The sequence below is a fragment of the Rhincodon typus genome, chromosome 36 (genome assembly GCF_021869965.1).
Source record: "Rhincodon typus isolate 14 chromosome 36, sRhiTyp1.1, whole genome shotgun sequence".
Classification (NCBI taxonomy): domain Eukaryota; kingdom Metazoa; phylum Chordata; class Chondrichthyes; order Orectolobiformes; family Rhincodontidae; genus Rhincodon; species Rhincodon typus.
Window position 1 is genome coordinate 5,360,359 of NC_063367.1, and position 21,050 is coordinate 5,381,408.

Here is a 21,050-nt window from a genome sequence, read left to right on the forward strand (position 1 = left end):
ACTGCACTCACATTTTCTCCTGAAATCAATGCATTTGGCTAGGAGGTGCTGTAGTCACGCCTGATGGTGGTCAGTGATTTTCACCAGTTGACAGTGGCCTGATAAAATATATTTGGAAGGCAGTTTTAGTGATTAGTTTATCACAAATTCATTGTATCCATCATGGATTTTCAGAAGAGGCCTAATGTGCACTGGCATTATAATCGCAATCTGATCAACAGCAAAACACCAAACATCTCAAAACTGACAAAAACTAAAGTTTATTTTAAAATACCATCAACTCTACATACATGCAAATGAGTTCTTTTCCTATTTTAAAATATCTTGCCAGTGTTTGTCACTAAGTCTTTTGAGTGGCAATTTTGCACAATAAATCAGAAATATGATTCGATTGAATCCTATTACTGCTCCCAAAAAATACTATTAGTTTAGCCATAGCAACAACATGCATTGGGCTAACGTGCCTCCACCTAAGGAAATAGATTTAAACTTTAGTGGGGGTTTAACCAGCTTCCCTATGTTGGATGGGAACCTCACCAATTGGTAGTGCAAATCAGAAACTTCAAAGAGTATGAGAGATATTGTACTACAAGATGGTCTGAAAGCCTGCCCGGTACTGCCTGCATTCCTGGCCAAACAACATTGCCCTGAGAGACATTACTGCACAAACAAACTTCTCTGCCTTCAAAGTGCCGTAGGATTTGATGAGAAGCTGCCCTGTGGACCTGACTGGAGAAGTATGAATCATGTCAATGGCTCAGCACTCTCTGCGGCCAGGGGTCAAGGTGGGGTTGTAGGATCATTTGCAGATTGCTCCTTTTAGAGGATGCAGGCAGTGGGTAGCAACTGGTCGAGGTGACAGAATTGAGAAACAAAAGGCACTCATTAGAAAAGGAACATTCAGTCATTCCTTAATATGGAAAAATCACATCAGAATTAGGGAGTGCACGGGGTTAAACCCCGATAGAGCCAGGTAACTCAGGTTACAACCAATCGTGGCTAAAACCATTGAGATGCGGCGAATGGAGATCTGTAGGTTTCTTCTTTAGACTGGCACTGGAACACACACGTGGTGGCTGATGTATTTCAGGCTCAGCTTTTGGTTTAACCAGAGAAATAGCTTCCTTTTGATTCCTCCCCTCTCCCTATCCCTGAACACATTCAGGTGATACACAAACCTGGCAGTCCAGCGGGTGAATGGCTGCTGGGTTGGGGAGTAGAAAATATGAAGAGAGGCACAAGCACACGATAAAGAAACAAGAAATGAATAGCAGCTCAAATATGGGAGAAAAGGAGTATGTCCAAAGTATTTTTAAACTGGAAATGAGAGACAGGAGGAAAAGACTCAAAGAAGGACACACGCACACACATATAAACACAAGATGACAATGTTGAAAATCTGAAATAAAAACAGATGCTGGAAATGCTGAGCAGGCCAGGCTGCCTCTTTGGAGAGGGGAACAGAGTTAGCATTTCAGGTCAATGGTTCTGACAAGGTCACCAACCTGAAACTCCGGTAACTCTCTCCACCAATGCAGCCAGCCAGACCTGCTGAGGGTTTCTCGCACTTTCTGTTCTTAATTCATGTAAAAGACTGGCACAGGGGAGCTAACTCAGACACAGATGTGCAGCCAGAATCTATCTACACAGGAAGGACGTTCAACCTGCAGCCCCTTCTGGCTGGACAACAGAATAGTAACAACAGAGCTCATCACTCTGGGCTGAAGGAGAAGAGTAAGTTAAACTTCTTACCCCGTTCCCCCATCTATGTGCACGTATCAGTTAGAACCGGGTTAGTTTGCTGGTGATGCTTTCAATAGTGGACTGTCAGTTGGTTCTTACTTTCTCAGTAGTGAACCTGAACACAGGATGTGAGGACAAGGAGGTGGATGAGACAGTCTGCACGAGGCTCTAACCTCGGGATAAAATCGAGACCGGGACAAGGGTGACTGCGATTTTGTTATCCAAAATTCTCATTACGGGCAATTTTGGGTTTTCACATCAGGATTTAAATGTGTTCTAATTTGCATATAAGAGAACACTCAGTGGTGGCAACTGTCAGAGATTATTTGTGGAAATGGATCCGCAACTGAATGGATGAAAGGACCAAAATCAAAAGAACTAACCGCTGCGCTCCACAAATAACACCCTGGTGAATTCAGTTTACTGTCCTAAATTTCTACAAACTATGTAAAGTGATCTCGAAGGTCCTGGAGTCAGTGTTTCCCTGCTGGGTAACTGTGGCACTCAGCGTTTGGAAACAGTGAAGTTTACACTCTAAGCTGGTGCTGAGGAGACTAGCAAAGGGTGAACTGCTGCCATCTGCTGGAAGGTATGCATGTGCACACAGTGATTAGAAGCAGGAATTGAGCTTGACAGTATTGCCTCAATAAAACCAATATCTGGCACATTCTCATTATCCAAACTCAGAGCTCACTGATCCTGGAGCTTTTATGGCTCAGTTCAGAGAATTTTGTCAACTAAGGATTTTAAGGAATAGGATCAGGCTTTGTTGGATTGAAGAGCTGAGCCACCTCAGGGGCTGAAATGGCCTCCTCCAGCTTCCAATGAGCTGCCAGTCGGTTATTTGTAAACAGTGTCTTGCTCCCTGTCAAGCTCTTTGAGACAGGAACAGACAAAAATCAGCCAATATTATTTGCGCAGTTCCACAGTAGTGCCTACTGCTCATAAACCTAGTCAAATGCCTGGGCTTAGCCACGTGAGGGGGGATTCTAATCTTCCCTGCTGTCATCATTTCCAGGCCCAGGAGGGCTTCTTTGCTTATTGTTCGTCTTATTGCATAGAATGAGATGTGACTGCATTTTATAAAACGGCCAAATTAAATCACCACAGTGATAGCCTGTAACATTCAAAAACCAAAATTAGAACAACTTCCCATTGTACACGTCTCCAAGCTCCAATCATGAAAAGAAGGCTGGACCTTGATTTGAGACACTATCCGTTTTCAGAGAGACTGTGCAGGGGGTCTATCCTGGGCTGTCCTAGAATGCCTTACTCAAAATTTCTACACCCAGTTTAAGGTTACAGACAGAACTATCTGCACTGTCTCCTAGACCAGTGAAAAGAGGGAGCCTCCGTGCCAGGTTAGGCCTGGCATTCTGTGTGTCACATCTGAACCATGCACCTTAGTGCACACATGGTTTCAGCACTGTCAGCTAAACGCAGCCAAGCTGGCAGGAAAGTCATCGATAAATCTGGAACTTCTTCCTTCCCGATTTGGTGGCTGAAGTGCTGCTAAATGCTGGGCTCAAAGCGGAGCTGTAAACAATGACCTCCTGCCATACTGTGTTTCTCATCCATAGTTATCTACAGGTGGTGGCAGCAGCGAGGATGGCGGAGGGGGGGGTGGGGGGTGGTGCTACTGCAAATTCTACAGATCAAGCTAGAAGCTGTCTCATTCCTCGTTTATGGGGCTGCTCTGCACCCCTACTCCCCAAGATCAGCTCCTTACTTTAAAATTTGAACAAAGCATTTATCCTTTCACCACCTCAGTGGAGGGGGAAACAACTGGAAATAAAAAAAAACGGGAACAACCACGCGCGCACACCACACCTACTCATGGAGTTATTACTAAGGCCACAGTCCAAGTGAGAGATCCCTAGTCAGGGGCCACACTGATCACTTCTGATACTGACGCTGGGATCGGCGAGACACCGTTTTCATGGAGTTTGAATATTTCTGTTTGTCTTTGCTGTGAAAAGAACACAGAGAATGAATGCGGGATAAAAATAAAACACATCAAACCGTCTGATCAACATGTGACGTTGTGCACAGTTAATAAGCTGTGTACACAAAGCTGTTCACTCGACCACACCACAGTCTTTCACTTTTCAATTGTGAATGTAAAACCAGAAGCAGCTTCAAATAAATAGGGTGTTTTTAATCATCTTGATGATACCACTTTCTAAAGATTTTCTTCACCCTTTAAGCACCTTATCCTGAAACAAATTACCAAACGAAATATGGTATTAAATGGTTCAACATTTAGGGAACTATACTTTCTCTGTTTGGCTTGCGAATGAGTCCAACTCCTGCTCCTTTATGGCTGGCTGCTAACTGCAGCGATTCAGAAAACTGTTACAATCAGGAAGGCCATCACCAGGGTCACAGGAAAATACAGGTTGGACATTAACTGCCAGTCATACCCACAGCCCAACAACAATGGATTTAATTTAAAAAAAAAAATCACACTCGGATTTAATAAAAAATAATCACACTCCAATGATCCAATTGGAGGACACATTAAGAGGAGCATTTGGCTCACCCTCCTGAATTCCTTCTCAAGAGGGAATCACAGCTGGAGTAGCCAACAACCCAAGACATTCCCTTTACAACAAACATAGCACAACCAACATCCCCAGTGCCTGGTTTGCCAGGCCCTGTCCACAGTGTGCCCATGTCCTGCCCACACACAAGGTCAGTTCCAGTTCTCAGCAGGTTCATTACGGAAATTCACAAGTAATATTCCCACTGAATGCCACTAAGGGAAGAAAATCTGAGTTTAGGAGAGGGGAGAGGGAGTGCAGAGGAGTCGGTGGGGGTGGCGGGGAGCTGCTGGGGATGAGACAGCAGGAGGGAAGGAGGATAGAGGTGAAGGAAACAGACTTGACGCAGAGGAGATTAGCGAAAGGACACTTACTGACTCATCTTGATTCTGTTGCGACAGCCTTGGCCTCCCTCCCAGTGACTGGTGTGGAAGCCTCTCGTCATCATGGCTCTGCAGGAAATGCAGGGCTTCCCGTTGCAGTACGGCTGGAAGGAGGGAGTCTGAAATTAACCTGATGCTAGACAGGGCACCTTTCACACTCCAGACAAACCCAATCACTCAGTGTCACAGTTATCATTTACACTCATTTACAGACAACCTCAGGGGGAATATTAACACCAAACAAAATACAGTGTCAAAGTGGTCAATGTAATCCAGGAGAAACAAATCACAAAATTCATTTAGTTGCTGTGGAGTTAAAAAGCTCATGTTTATAACCTGGATTCCCCCCTTCCACCCCTCCTACCAAATATGTTACAGCCAAGCGTGAAGCCAAGTCATTGTAGTAATGACCTCCTTGGTACCAAACTGCAGCAGCCAATTTGCACACAGCAACCTCTCTCTAACATCAGCTGCTTCAGTGATGCTGGCTGACAGATAAATCTGCTGCTAGGACACTTCTTTGAATTGGGTTAGATGATATCTCTGACTAAAGTAAAGATGACTTCCTAACAGCGCAGCACACTCTCAGTACCACAGTGGAATGTTAGCTAAGTGTGTGTACTTGAGCCTGTGTGGTGGAACTAAAACTGACATCCTTGTGATTCAGCAGGAAGTGCAATGGCAGAGCAGGCTTAAGTAATCGAGTGATCTACTACTGATCTCCTCTTCCAATGAGGCACAGCCAACACTAAATCACTCACCATGACAGTGGCCAGCAACCAGCTTTCAGGAGCTGCTGACATCCCGCACTATCAACATCCTGGGGGTTACCATTGACCAGAAACTCAACTGGACTCACCATATTAATAGAGTGGCTACAAGAGCAGGCCAGACGCTGGGAATACTGCGTGAGTAACTAATCTCCTGACTCCCCAAAGCCTGTCCACCATCTACAAGGCACAAGTCAGCAGTGTTATAGAATACTCCCCACTTGCCTGGATGAATGCAGCCCCAACACGTAAGAAGTTTGACACTATCCAGGGCAAAGTAGCCCACTTGATTGGCACCACATCCACAAGCATCCACACCCTCCACCACCGACGCTCAGTAGCAGCAGTGTGTACCATCTACAAGATGCACTGCAGAAATTCACCAAAGATCCTCAGACAGCACCTTCAAACCCACGACCACTCCCATCAGAAGGGCAAGGGCAGCAGATATATGGGAACACCACCGCCTGCAAGTTCCACTCCAAGTCACTCACCATCCTGACTTGGAAAAATATTGCCGTTCCTTCACTGTCACTGGGTCAAAATCCTGGAATTCCCTTCCTAATAGCATTGTGGGTCAACCCACAGCAGGAGGAATGCAGCGGCTCAAGAAGGCAGCTCACCACCATCTTCTCAAGGGCGACTAGGGATGGGCAAGAAATGCTGGCCAGCTTGTTACGGAGAATTTAGGGTTAAATTCCACAGTTCTGCTTCATAGTAGCATTGGTGTCATGGTAATGTCACAGGACTGGTAATCCAGAACCCCAGGTTAATGTTTAGGGGCTTGGATTTGAATTGCACTGTGGCAGATGGTGAAATTTTAATTCAATAAAGAAAACATGGAATAAAGAGCCATCTCTATGATGAACATATAACCATTGCCGATTAGACCACAGCAGCAGCAGAATTAGGCCATTCAGCCCATTGAATGTTCTCCATCATTCAGTCATGGCTGATATGTTTCTCAACCCCATTCTCCAGCCTACTCCCCGTATCCCTCGATCCCCTTACTAATCAATAACCTCGGTCTCTTAAATACACTCAATGACTTGGCCTCCACAGCCTTTTACGGAATGAATTGCACAGATTTACCACCCTCTGGTTGAAGAAATCCTTCATCTCAGTTCTGAAGAGTTATCCCTTCACTCATGTCCTAGTCTCTCCTACTGGTGGATACATCTTTGCCATGTCCATGCTACCTCAGTATTCTGCCAGTTTCAATCAATCACATTCCCCCACATCCTTCTAAACTCCATCGAGACTCAGACTCAGAGTCCTCAACCGCTCCTTAGATGACAAGCCATCAAGATTCTCATCAAATCCCATTGCTTCAGTAATGTCCTTTAGGGAAGGAAATCTGCTGTTCTTAGCCAGTTGAGCCTACGTGTTACTTCAGACCCACAGCAGTGTGGTTGACTCTTAACTGTCCTCTGGGCAATAAATGCTGACCCAGCCAGCAATGCTCACATCCCATGAATGAGTTAAAAAAGAACTTCAAAAGGTCTGACTTGTACTGAGAGGGCAAAGGAGAACTTTATAACTAAAACTAGCCCTTAGAGCAAGGCTCCTTCCAGAGCATCATCTAAACTGATGACCACTACCATCTAGAAGGCCAAGGACAGCAAAAATCTTAATACTTTCAAATAGGGTGGAGAAAGCAAAATTCAGGCTAACACCTTAAGTAGTAATTAGATGATGTTCTGTAAAATATAGTAATAACTGAGTAAATTAATGTAATATGCAAACAGACAGACATCAGAGAAGAGTAAGCCACTCGTCCTTCAGGCCTGCTCCACCATTCATTAGGATTGCAGCTGATCTAATTTTAACCTCAACTCTACATTTGTGCATATCCCTAATAATCTTTCATCCTTTTGGTAATCAAGAATCTACTTACTACTGCCTTAAAAAAATTTAAAGAATCCACTCTCTCCACCATCAATGTGTACTATCTACAGGATGCACTACAGAAATTCACTAAAGATCCATCAAAGACAACACCTTCCAAACCCACGACCACTTCCAACCAGAAGGACAAGGGATATATGGGAACACCACCACCTCCAAGTTCCCCTCCAAGGCACTCACCATCCTGACTTTGAAATATATCGCAGTTCCTTCACTGTTGGTAGGTCAAACTCCTGGAATTCCCTCCTTAAGGGCATTGTGGTCAACCCGCAGCACATGGACTGTAGCACTTCAAGAAGGCAGCTCACCACCACCTTCTCAAGGGCTACCTGCATTAAATGCTGGTCCAGCCAGCGACACATGAATGAATAAAAATAAACTCAAACCATTTCTTGTGACCTGAACTATTTCTAAGTAAAAAACCAGCTGCTCTCTCAAACCCATGTAAGGGGTTTTTAAAATGCAGGAATTAGAAAAGACCTTTCTCCATATGCGCGTTGAGAATGAGACTGTGCAACATGCTGTGCGTTTGTGAGAAGAGCTGACTGGAAAGTAAGTCACAAGTGTGGTTCACTCTTAACTACCCTCTTAAATGACAAAGTGAGCCACACCACTGTATTCAAAGGCTTTGGCTGACCATTGCTTTCATCGGAGAAATCAGGAATGGGGATAAACACAGGCCTTGCCTCATCCTAGGAATGAATTAAACAGTGAATCTGTTATAGTTTTGTTGGGTAAATGGGATACTGTCAGACAGCCAGGCTCACCTGCTCCTTCGCACAGTACCCACAAATCATTCGATTGGCCAGCTCCATCACATGGTCTTGGTCACTGTCATGGCACACATCACATGGATAAGCTCTGCCACAGCATGGAAACCTGAAAACAATTGAAGAATCAGCCTTATAGAATCACTAACTAAGATCGGAGGGAAGGGAAATACAACGATCCTGCTTACCACACACTCTGAGCTCCCCAACCCCAGCGATGGGGACAAATTACATAAAACATTGGTGCAACATGATGGGGCTCCGTTTTAAGCATTTGTACCCTTCAGTCAGCAGATTCAACTCCTCAAACTTTGGCTCTCCAGCAGAGGTGCACAAGATCTTCATTATCTCTGTTGCAGCTAATTTCAGGCCAAGCTCTGGAGGTGAAATAATTTCCAATTTTCTGTACTGCATACACCACATTCCACTAACCTTCAGTCGAATAGCAGCTACTGAAAACAGATTAGATAAAGGTGATCGAATAATTATTGCTGTAGACAGTTGAAAAGGATGTTGATCTTTCACTTGGGCCTCATTTATGATTTGAGTTAGGAGTAATCCTCCATTAATGCCTGCCCACTCAGCTATAACTGGGTGTTCACAATAATAAATACCAAAATAAAACAAAGAACTGTGGATGCTGGAGATCTGAAACAAACAAAACCAGAAATTGCTGGTGAAACGCAGATCTGGCAGCATCTTGGAGAGAAGACAGAGTTCATGTTTCGAGTCCAGTTACCCTTCTTCGGAACTAGAAGCAGTTTGGAAAACATATTTATGCTGATGATGATTGGGGTTGGGAGGACATGGAGGAAGACAGAAGTGATGAAAGCTCTCCCTCTGGGCTCCATCTCCGCCTGTCCACTTACTCCTTCATCCCCAATACCTTACCATCAGGATAAATGCCACCACCTTTTCCAAGCTACTTCTAGTTTTGAACAATGTCTTCTCTCCACAGATGCTGCCAGACCTGCTGAGTTTCTCCAGCAATTTCTATTGTGTTTCTTTTATAATACATACCAACTTCAGCACAGAATGCTCAGTGCCAACACAATCACCTTCCAGCTAGCCTACCCACTCCACAACACTCTGTTACAGCAGATATTTGTTTTGAAGAAAAAGCAAGATCAAGCTGTTCAGTGTGTAAAGGTTAGATCTGAGAGTTAGTATAACATTCCAGAAGAAGAGTTCAAAGTATCATCCATCTCATTCCATCCATTAAAAGTTTATCGGAGCGCTTGACATGGTATCGTCTTGCCCTGTAGTTTTTCTCCTCTTCAGGTGCTTATCCACTTCCCTTTCCAAAGCCACAAATTTCATGCATTTCAGATCCTAACCACTCAGTTTGCGAAATAAGATTTCTTTGCTGTTGCTCAAAAATCGGTGCCTTCTCGTTTTCAATCCATCCGCCATCAGGAAGTTTCTCCCCATCTATTCTGTAGATCCCTTATGGTTATCAGCACTGCTATCAAATTCTCTTCACACTTCTCCAACCTTGTAACTGCAGCTTCTGATCCCTGGAATCATTCATGTAAATCTTTAGTGCCCCCTCTCTCAAGTCTTGACATTCTTCCTAAGTGTGATGCCCAGAACCTGACAATACTCTAGCTGAGGCTAAACCAGTGTTTTATAAAAGACTCAGCACAATTTCCTTGCTTTCGTACTCCATGCATCTATGCATAAAGCCCACGATCCCCTAAGCATTTTCAACTTCTTTCTCAATATGAATGTGATTTATAACCAAGAGTTTAGACTGAATTGAAAATAGTCCCAAAAGGAGCAAACTGTCCATTCCAAATATCCGGGAGTATTACAATGGGAACAAATACATTACATGTGCAGTCAAGTGAATAATTGGTTTCAGGTCTAAGTCAATCCTCTGGTGGAGGAAATGCCACTCTACCTGGCATTATCTTCCTCCTCATGAGGGTGACACTAACAAGCTGAGTGCCTCTACGAGTGAACAAGAGCCAGGAAGGGAGCATGATATCTACATTAACTATATCATTTTAAATGGCGTCAATGCATAGTCACTATAAAACAAGAATAGCACTAAACAAATAAATTCACCAATTATGGCATAAAACTAGAGTTTTAAAAGAGGAGAGAAACAAACAATGGATGCACTGGTCTTGACCTTCCAGAATCCTTAAGACTTTAGAATGAGCCCCAGGGATTGGAAAGTAGCAAATACAATCCTGCAATGCAAGAAACAAAAATTGTTGTTCTATAGTTCCTTTAATGTTCAGAAATATTCGGAGATAGTCCACAAGATGATTATAAAGCAAATTTTTATAAGATTATATTAGGGCAGGTGATCAAAAGCTTGGTGAAAGAAGGGAGGTTTAAAGCATCCGGAAGGAGGACAGAGTCAAACAGAAGCAACTAAGGAGCTCAAGACCCAAGCAATTGAAGGCATGACCACCAATGATGGACGAATTAAAATCTAGAATGTTCAAGAATTAGAAGAGTGCAGATATCTCTAAGAATTGAGAGGCTCAGGGAGATCAGAAATGGGAGTGGCCAGGCCACAGGCAGCTCTTTGTTTGTCGAGGAATCAGTTTAAGTCAGCAAGTACAGGGGCAATGCTGAACAGTATTTAGTGCAAGTGCTGCAGAGATTTGGACATCCTCATGTTTACAGAGGCTAAAATGCAGGAGACTAGGCAGGAGCACTTGCTACCTCTAGACTTGACTAATCCAAAGGCATGAATGAAGGCTTCAGTAGCAGAACAGCTAAGACAAAAGTCAGGGGGAAGCAGGAAACAACAGGCCAGTTAGATTCACATCTGTCATTGGGAAAATGTTAGAAGCTATTATTAAATACGTTATAGCAGGTCACTCAAGGTAATCAGGTAGACCCAACATGGTTTTGTAAAAGGAAAATCACGTTTAACCAAGTTATTGAAGAAATAACATTTGTTGTGGATAAAGGGGAACCAGTGGTACTTGAATTTCCAAAAGGCATTTGATAAGGTGCCAAATCAAAGGATATGGGAAATTCACGGTCAAGAGGGTAACATACTGGAATGCATAGAAAATTGGCTGTATAACAAGAAGTTGAGAGAAGGTTTCACTGGATTATTTCCTGGTTTAAGATTAACAAGTGCTAAACCACAGGGATTAGTTCTGGGCCCTCAATTTTTTTTTTAAACAATTTATATGAATGATGTGGATGAAGAAATAAAAAAGGTACAGTTCCTAAATTTGCTGATGACACAAAGATAGGAAGGAAAGCAGGACATAAGAAGTCTACAAAACAGGAGGCAACGATCTGGAAAGTGGAGAATAATGTGGGAAAATGTGAAATTGTCAATTTTGGCAGGAAAAATAAGCATCATCTAAACGGTAAGAGATTATAGAACTTTGAAACACAGAGGGATTTGAGTGTCCTAGTACATAATTGTAAGGGTTAGTATACAGATTGTGTAAGTAATTAGGAAAACTTATAGAACGGTAGAATGGCATTGAAAACAACAAATGCTGGAGATCACAGTGGGTCAGACAGCATCCATGGAGAGAGAGCAAGCTAATGTTTTGAGTCCAGGTGACTCTTCAGAGCCAGGTAGAATGGCATTGTTTATTGTGAGGTGAATCGAATACAAAAGTAGTGGACTATATTTCAGTTATACAGGCGCTGGTCAGACCATATCTGGAGTACACAGTAAAGGCATTCAGAAAAACTTTACTAGACTAATACCTCCAATGGGCAGCTTGTCTTACGAGGAAAGGCTTTCCAGGCATGGCTTGTAACTGCTGGATTTTACAAAATCTTGAGGGGGTTCTGACAAGGTGGATGTGGAGAGGAATTTAATCTCCTGGAAGACTCCTGAACAAATAGTCATTGTTTAAATTGAATGCAGAGTCACTGTTTAAAAAACTAGGGGTTAGCCATTTAAAGAGATGAGGAAAAACATTTTCTCTCAGAGGGTCATGAGTCTATGGAACTCTTTTCCTGAAAAGAGAGTTTTCAAATATTTTTAAGGCAGTGCTGGATAAACAAGGGGTGAAAGGTTATTAAGGTTAGGCAGGAATGTAAAGTATTCAGTCAAATATAATCTTATTTAATGATAAAACTGCCTTGAGGGGCCAGGTAGCCTTCTCCTGCTCCTAAGTTACTAGTTTAAAATGACAGGGGGTGGTATCAGGCAATGTCAAGAAGGGAGAAATGGGCCATCTCAGAGGTAACTCAAGTGCGTGGTTGAAAACTGACTTCACAGTCAAGACCACGAAAGGTTGTCAAACAGTCTGGGTCAATCTTAAACAGTTGCAACAGAGACTGATGGAGTCACTAACTAGGGAGCAATGCTCGCGGTAGTGAATGAGAGATCTGGCTCTGCTTGTCTTAACATTTAATTGAAGGAACTTGCCATCTAACATTCTGTACTGAATGATCAAACAATTTGACAATTTAGCAACAATGAAGTATCAAAAGAGGGTGGCAGTGTTGGACAGCTGGGCGCTGTTCATATACACGTAAAAACTAATATAATGCTTTCAGATAATGTCACTGAGGAGCAAGAAATGCAAGAGAGGCAAAATAGTGAATCATAGGCCAGTTAGCCTCGTATAAGCTGAATTGGAAATACCAGCATCTATTATCAGGGATGTAGAAACAGGGAACTTATGCAATCATGGCATGATTCAACAGACACAACAGATCATATTTAACAAATCTGCTATGTGGTAGGGTAAATTATGGGGAAATGCAGTGCATTTGGATTTTCAAAAAGAATCACACAAGTGTCACACAAGAAGCTATTATAAAAAATGCTAATGAATCAGGTGATAACATATTAGCTAGGAATGAGATGACTAATAGGCAGGAAAGAATACAATAGCAGGTTGGAACAAGTGCAGTTTCTTTGAACTTGTCATGGAATGACCTGTCTCCAAGTTCTCTCATGAAAGATGAACTACAAGCAAGCTCCCATCAGAGCCATCCACCATCCTAAATTAAAACTACATTGTCATTCCTTCATTGGCACTGGTGAAAATCCTGGAAATTCCTTCATAAAAGCACTGCAAATGTACCTACACCAAACAGACTGCAGCGGTCTATCACTTCTCCAGAACATTTAGGGACGGGTAATAAATGCTGACCTGCCAGTGATGCCCATATCCTCTGAAAGAAGAAAAAGTCCTGCACCAGTCCACAGAGAACAATAAAACCATGGGCAGTGGTCATTTTCTCTGTACTTGTAGATTATTGGATTTACTGAATTACTAACTACAGATTTACTGAAATCCATAACAGGAACAATAGTGGCTCATTCAAGACCAGGAGTAGATCATCAGCCCCCTGGGCCCTGTCCCACCATTCAATTCGATTACAGTTGATCTGCATCTTAATTCCTCAACCTCCTTGGCTTCATAACCATTAACCCCACTGCTTAACTATAGTTGACTCAGTTTGGGTCTGAAATTTACAATTTACCCCCAGACCCAACAGATATTTTGGAGAGGGGGTGAGAGCATTTTCCAGATTTTTACTAACTCCAAGCCAATTAGCTGTACCATCACAGGTAGTACTTTCTATCAGATCCTTTAATTGTGATAAAGAATACACTTATACTTCCTTAATTGTCTATATTTAAGGGAATCAAGATGGTGTAAGACTATAATCGAATCCTTTTAAGCCCAGCATTATTCTAGTGAATCTATCCTGCATTTCTTCCAAGTCCAATATTTCCATCCTGAAAGGCAATGCCCCGGATAATGCAATAGCCATCGACTGAGATTAACATACTCTTTCACAGGTCGTGGCCGTCACTGGCTAGGAAAACATTTATTGCCCATCCCCAATTTTCCTCAAAAAGGTGGTGAGCAGTCTCCCACAGCACTGTTCGGGAGTAAGGTCAATGATTTTGATCTAGCAACAGTGAAGAACAGCAATCTATTTCCAAATCAGGATGGCGTGAGGCTTGCAGGGCAGCTTGCAAGATGGCAGTATTCCCCTTCACATTCCTTGAGAATAGAGTCAAATGAACACTATCCAAAATCTTGCATCCACCCCACCCCACCTATAATATCTTATGAGGCTCAATTTTGAGATCGGCAATGCACCCTTACCTTAGCCAGCGGAAACTCTTTTTGAAGTGTGTACAGGTACCAAACTCAGGCAGGGGTTTCCCAAGCTGAAGAATAGGTCCAGGGGGCTGTCTCTTCTGTTGCTGATGAACTGAATTATTAGCATCTTCAGTGATAGATTAGAGCAGAAAACTGATTACTGGATGTTCTTGAAGTAAGTGGCAGATACTTAGATTTACAAACTACAGAAGTGGAAGTGGAGCAAAGGAGATTTAGACTGAGAATTTATTGCCCCATCCAATGAACTTCTCCTGCCCCTGGCAAACAGCAAGCTCTGTCCACTTCTTGTTTGGTTGATTCAGCTAAGTGTATGTTCAGTGGATCAGATAACAGTCTATTTCTGAATTAAACTTCAAGCAAGGAACTCCTCACAGTTAAACTTATCTTAAAATTTCTTTGGCTTATGGTCAGAACTGCACAGATTTACCCAACAGGAAAGGTAGGCTATCCCGAATCTCTCCTCTCTTGAGAAGTGAATGTGGAGGGGTTGAGACTTTAAAATTATGTAGAGTTTAGTAGAGTGGACACAAAAATAATTATGCCACTTGGGATGAATGTTATAATTTAAGATTAACACCAAGAAATCCAATACAAAAATAGGGATGAAACTTACTTACTGAGACAGCAGTGAGAATATGGAGTTCATTACCTAAATGAGTAGTTGAGAGATGGACTCAAAGGGTGGGGATGGGGAGAAGAGTTATAAGTACATATGAAGGAGTAGTGAAGAGAGGGCTTCACTGACAAATGAGGAAGGATTAGGAGTGGGAGGAATTGAACAAGGCTCAAATGGGGCACAAATGTTGCCATGGACTCGTTGTGCCAAATGACCATTTCCATCCTGTATATTCAGTGCAAAACTCCACACCTATACACTGAATCAATGTCATCTCACATCATGTTTCCTTGGCCCTCTGACCCTGTGGTTGTCTCTCTAATGAAGACTAAGTTTAATCATTTTTGGACTCACCAGTTTCATCCTGTGACTGGGCATGGATCTGATAAAACTGTGCAGCCTCCACCATAATGCTGAGTTTGCTGTGACAATGCAAGCAGTTTAACACCTTGTATCGGCCGTAAGAGAGATCCTAGATAATCAGAGAGAAACAATAAGACTTGCGCAGTCAGGTACAGACTCCCCCTCCCTCCCACTCCCAGCTTCATTAATCAAAGCCCCTTCTGAGGAATTCTCAAATCATTTATTAGGCAAACTAGTGGTTAAAAATGATTCTTAATTTCACAGTGCAAACTTTCAGACCTTTTAAATGATTTGAGCGATTAAAGAGAAGTGAACTATGCCATTTGTAGGAAAATTACACCAGGCTTTTCAAATCCATTAAAAAAACTTCAGCTGAGTTAGTAAGATTTTTTTAATAATTGTTTTTGAGTCTTTTTTGGTTGTGGGCCCACAACGTGAAGGACAACATCCTGAGTGAAACAGATTAGTCTCTCAGACTGGGATACATGAGCAGGGCTCCAAATGGTGACAGCTAAAAGTGGCTGCCTAAATATATATATATAGGCTGGTTACTGCTCATGGTGTCATTAGTGTCTGGCTTTAGATGCCTGGGTGAACAAGTTTGGTGTTTTCAGCATATTACTAGCTTTAAACACAGTACTAATCCAGCAGGAATGGACTGTACAGGAAAGACATTGCCTTCTGCTGGCTAACTTGTAATCACTGATCATCTGAAGAAAAAAACAGAAGTGTGAAAATTGGTGTGAGCCTACATTTACAATTACTTGCATTTATATAGAGCCTATTAGTCAAGGGTCCCACAGTATTATTAGAAAAAATTTAATACAAATCTCACAAGGAGATTTTAGGACTGGTGAACAAAAGCTAAGTTAGTAGGACACATTTTAAGGAGCAACCTAAATGACGAGAACAAGGTAGAAAGACACAGAGCTGTGGGGAGGAATAGCCAGAGTTTGGGACCCAGGCAACAGAAGACAGGGCTCTCAACAGTAGATCGATGGAAATCAGGGATATGCGAGAGGTGAGAAATCGGAGGAACACAGAGTTTTGTGAAGATTGTTGAGCTAGAGGGGATTACAGAGATAGGGAGGAAGTGAGGTTATGGAAAGATTACAGAGCAAGGAGGCCAATTTTAAAAAAAAAATATTTCAAGATTGGGAACCAACGCAGTTCAGGAAGCACAGCTATGGTCAAACAGGACTTTCAAAGAGCTTGCACACAATTTAATCTGTCCCTTTAGTGCAACTCATTCTACAGCTTTCACCTACAGGAAGCATATTAGACTAACTTCCTGTTAGTAAAACAAAGAACTGTGGACGCTGGAGACCTGAAACACACAAAGACAGAAATTGCTGGAGAAACTCAGTAGGTCCGGCAGCATCTGTGAAGCAAGAAACAGGGTTAACATTTTCGGTCCAGTGACCCTTTGAGTTTCTCCAGCAATTTCTGTTCTTGTGTGTTTCAAGCATCCCATTAGACCTGTAATCAATTCCCTCAGTTCAGAGTACCAAGATCCGTTGGTGATGATGGGGAATGCATGCGTGCATGAGGATTTTTCCATTAACTGGTATTTAGCTTTTCCTTAAGCCAGCGACTTAAGCCTTAGTGCACACTAGTGATCCACCTCTGTTGTTTAATATTAGGAGGGAGCTTACTGGTGTAACACAATCTTGGGAATAACAAAAAACTGGCAAATGCCAGAAACATGAAATAACCACAGAATTAACTGGAAATGTGTAGCAGGTGTTTTGGCATCTGAACATGATATACCAGCTGATACCGCAGAAGCAACCTGGAATAGGCAGGTAATTTTATAAGGAAAGATTGGACAGACAAGGCTTGTATGCGCTGGAGTTTAGAAGAGTTGAAACATAAAAGATCCTGAGGGAGCTTGACAGGGTGGATGGGGAGACTGTTTTTTCTTGTTGGAAAATCTAGGACTTGGGGGTCACTGTTTCAGGGATCATGCAATTAAGACAATGATTAAACAATTCGTTTCCACCCGCACCCCATAGAGAATGGAGTGTCATTGGAACTCTGCTTCCATTGCCTTTTGAGGAAGAGAGTCCTTGAACATTTCAAAAGCAGAGGTAGCTTGCTTCTTATTAAGTAAGAGGGTGAAAGGTGTCAGGGATAAGGGGGAACATGGAGTAATCAGATCAGCCATGATCTTATTAAATGGCGGAACAGGCTTGAGGAGCCAAGCAGACTACTCCTGCTCCTAATACGTATACAAACTGTTCATTCAAATCTGACATTCCTGATTTCAGTTACGTCTGAATGAGGAAATAACCTTTAAGTTAGTTGGCAGACTCTGCAATTCTGATGTGGCTAAGATGTCAGCAATTTCTGGAGTTTTCAAGTCACTACAACACAACACTTGTATCTTTGCACTGCGCACCTCTATTGACCTTCTGCACAGTAGAAATAAAAAGGTTCATGGATCCCTAGGACATGATGTGCTGCTTTAAGAGAATCCACATTTTATCCACTGACCTGCAGCGATCCCTCCTTGGAGCATTTTAGACAGCCCACAGCAAACTGACTGTCCTGTATCACTAATTCTACAGGGACACATCCACGCAGTTCCAGGTATCCCATGATGTCTGAGTGCTCATGAACTATACTGGGCTGAAATGCTATGCTGATGTCTGTGTTACATTTCTTACAGCTTACAGACGAAGGGCACTTCTGGGACACAGTAAGATCTGAAGCAACTTTGCACCTTTAGAATAAAGCGAACAAATGGTTAGTCTTGGGAAATTGCTCATTAGTCCATAATATGCTTTACATCCCTGCCATTAGCATGTAAACACAGCAGGCACACAGGAGTCAATGAGAAATGAATCCATATGCAAGGCAATCTCACGGCTGAAAGACTTCATAGAAGGTTAAACTTTTAGATACTTCTACACAGCTACTGTCATTTACAAACCGGATCAACCCAGGATCATAAACAGAAGATGTCTTATTTATGGACTGAAGTCTGGGATGAGTTAGAAATAACTAACTCAATGAAAGACCCAATAATGGGGTCCTTTCTGAAGACTGTACCTGGGCCAACAGTTTGGGTTTGTCACAATTGAGTTTGCTAAAAAAAAAACTAGCCAAATAAGAAGACCTAACAGTTAAAATGGGATTTCAGGAAAACAATATTAACATGTCCAACTTAAAATAAAATGAGGCAGTGCAGGAGATTGAGCTTCAGAGGTAATACAAACAGACATTTCCAATAAGTTTCAATGCATTAGCTTCCAAGGTGAACAGAATAACTGCTCGTTAATTCTACAACACTCGGCAGGGGGGTGGAGAGACATAGGTTTAAGGTCTGAGGTGGAAAAGTTTAAAGGAAACGTGCGAGGAATTTTTTTTTTTTTTTTTTTTTTACAGAAAGGGTGGTAGATAACTGGAGTTTTGCTGCCAGGGGAGGCGGTAGAAGCAGATATGTTAGCAGAGTTTAAGAGTCATTTAGACAGATGCATGAAGAGACATGAAATAGAGGGATATGGACCATATGCAGTCAGATTGGATTAATTTGGAAATGGTATCATGGTTGGCACAGACATGGTGGGCTGAAGGGCCTATTCCTGTGCTGTGCTATGTGCTATGATACTCCCAAGTTTAACAAGGAAGTATGAATGTGTGAGACTTCTGATGCATGAACAAAACAGTTAATCTTAAAAGACATATTGCTGTATGTTTTTCTCAATTGCATTGTTTTGGTTACTTTGGTACTATCAGTGTACGGAAATGTTACACGACTCCCAATGCAGGCAGAATAGATCAGATGTGCATCTCTGCAGTTATACATCAGTGCTTTTGTTTAAAAAAGTACAGATAAATTACAGGAATGAATTGGTCTTTGCAAAAATGTTCAAAAGAGTTGTTAAGGCAGTTTGTAAATGAGAAGAAAATTGGAGCTTTACCAAGGGGTGAGAGATTTAAAAGATGTGGACAAATGGTTGAGATACAGGAAAAAGAGATGCTTATGGTGAAAACTGTGCTCAGAGATTGGATCTCGATTGGGAAAAATTGGCCACAGTGTCGAGCGCTAGATAGTTGCACATCATGATGCGTAGAAACCTCCTGAGGTCTCCTGTGGTGTTGTGGTAGTTTCCCTACCTTGGGGCCAGGAGGCTTAGGTTCAAGTCCTACCTACTCCAGAGGTGTGCAATGACACATCTGAACAAGTAGATTAGAAATTATCAACATATAAACTTCCTTACACATACAGGTCAATGTACTCATATATACAATACCTACCAGCACTCCCTAATTACAGAAACAAAAACACTGAGCAGTCCAAAAGCACTTACATATTTTTGGGTTTCACATTATAGTTTTAACAACCAAACCATGATGGGAGCTTGAGTATTGTGATCACATGTCCAATAACCCTCTTTGTTGCTGATTTGTTTTACTAAATCAGAAAGGAAATTTTCTAGTGGACAATTTGATAGGCAATTGATACTCAGCAGTAACTGGTCAGAGTAGGACTGACATCTACACTCTGCACAGCTTTCTCTTCGACCTGTATCCAGTCAGAACTACATGAGATTTCCCAAATGGTTGAGTGATCATGATTATGGATTAGCAACCCAGAGGATGCTCTGTCAAAAGTCACACAACACATGCTACAGTCCAACAAGTTTATTTGAAATCACAAGCTTTTGGAGCTCTGCTACACATGACTCCAGACCCAGCTGAATTAATGCCCACACTGAAAAGAAGAAATTACAAGTGTAGATGTGTACCTACAGCTCCAGAGATAAATGTCAACCAAATCTTACATAGAATCATCATAGAATCCCTAAAATGTGGAAACAGGACATTCAGCCCAACAAGTCCACACTGCCCCTCCAAACAGCGTCCCATCCAGACCGATCCCCCTACCCTTTCCCTGTAACCGTACATTTCCCATGGCTAATCCACTTAACTTACACACCTGGACACTACTGGCAACTTAGCATGGCCAATCCACTAAGATGCACATCTTTGGACAGTGGGAGGAAACCAGAGCACCCAGAGGAAACCCACGGAGACACAGTGAGAACGTTCAAACTCCACACAGACAGTCGCTTGAGGGTGGAATCGAACCTGGGTCCCTAGTGCTGTGAGGCAGCAGTGCTAACCACTGAGCCACCGTGCTACCCAATTCTGCTGATAAAATTGTTTCACGTGCATCATGACATAAAAACACTCATTAATGAAGAAGGCTTTATTACTATAACACCATTCATCAAGGCTTCCTAGATAGTTCCTTCCAAATCTGGGCCTTCTATTATCTAGAAAGACACGGGTAGCAGATACATGGGAATACCACCATCTGCAGGTTTCCCTCCAGACCACTCACCATCCTGACTTTGAAATATATCGCCGTTCCTTCAGTGTTGCTGGAACAAAATCCTGGAATTCCCTCCCTGAGGGCATTGTGCGTCAACCCACAGCACATGGACTGCAGTGGTTCAAGGAGGCAGCTCATTACTACCATCTCCAGGGCTACCAGGAATGGGCAATAAATATAAATGCCCAAAAAAAACCAAAATAACTTCAGATGCTGTAAATCAGGAACAAAAACAAAGTTGCTGGAAAAGCTCAGCAGGTCTAGCAGCATTTGTGAAGGAGAAAACAGAGTTAATGTTTCAGGTCCGGTGACCCTTCCTCAGAACTGATGGTGGCTGGGAAAACGTCAATTTATATGCAGAAAATAGGGAGGTGGGTGGGGTAGGGAGTAAACGATAGGATAGAGCCCGAAGAGAGAGAAAGACAGTTGGACAGTCAAAGGAGTTGCTAACGATATAAATGCCTGCCCAGCCAGTGAGGCCCACGTCCCATGAAAAGAATTAGAAATGGAAAGTTATAGTA

At 42.4% G+C, this 21,050-nt stretch overlaps 1 protein-coding gene across 3 annotated transcripts in view; it reads right to left on the minus strand.

Annotated features, from left to right (window-relative positions):
- Nucleotides 1-237: 237 nt before the first annotated feature.
- Nucleotides 238-21,050, minus strand: part of si:dkey-24l11.2 (uncharacterized protein LOC100034462 homolog) — a 34,347-nt gene continuing 13,534 nt past the window's right edge. The window contains exons 6-11 of one of the 3 annotated variants that reach the window (XM_048617264.1): nt 17,682-17,910; nt 15,177-15,294; nt 14,189-14,312; nt 8,115-8,226; nt 4,661-4,773; nt 238-3,712 (exon numbers count right to left, since the gene is read on the minus strand). In XM_048617264.1, the coding sequence (XP_048473221.1) occupies nt 3,640-3,712; nt 4,661-4,773; nt 8,115-8,226; nt 14,189-14,312; nt 15,177-15,294; nt 17,682-17,910 (769 nt within the window). In that variant the 3' untranslated portion in view covers nt 238-3,639. Of the gene's footprint in view, nt 3,713-4,660; nt 4,774-8,114; nt 8,227-8,305; nt 8,570-14,188; nt 14,313-15,176; nt 15,295-17,681; nt 17,911-21,050 lie in introns of those variants that run through there. The other 2 variants (XR_007265657.1, XM_048617265.1) reach the window with 2 other exon arrangements.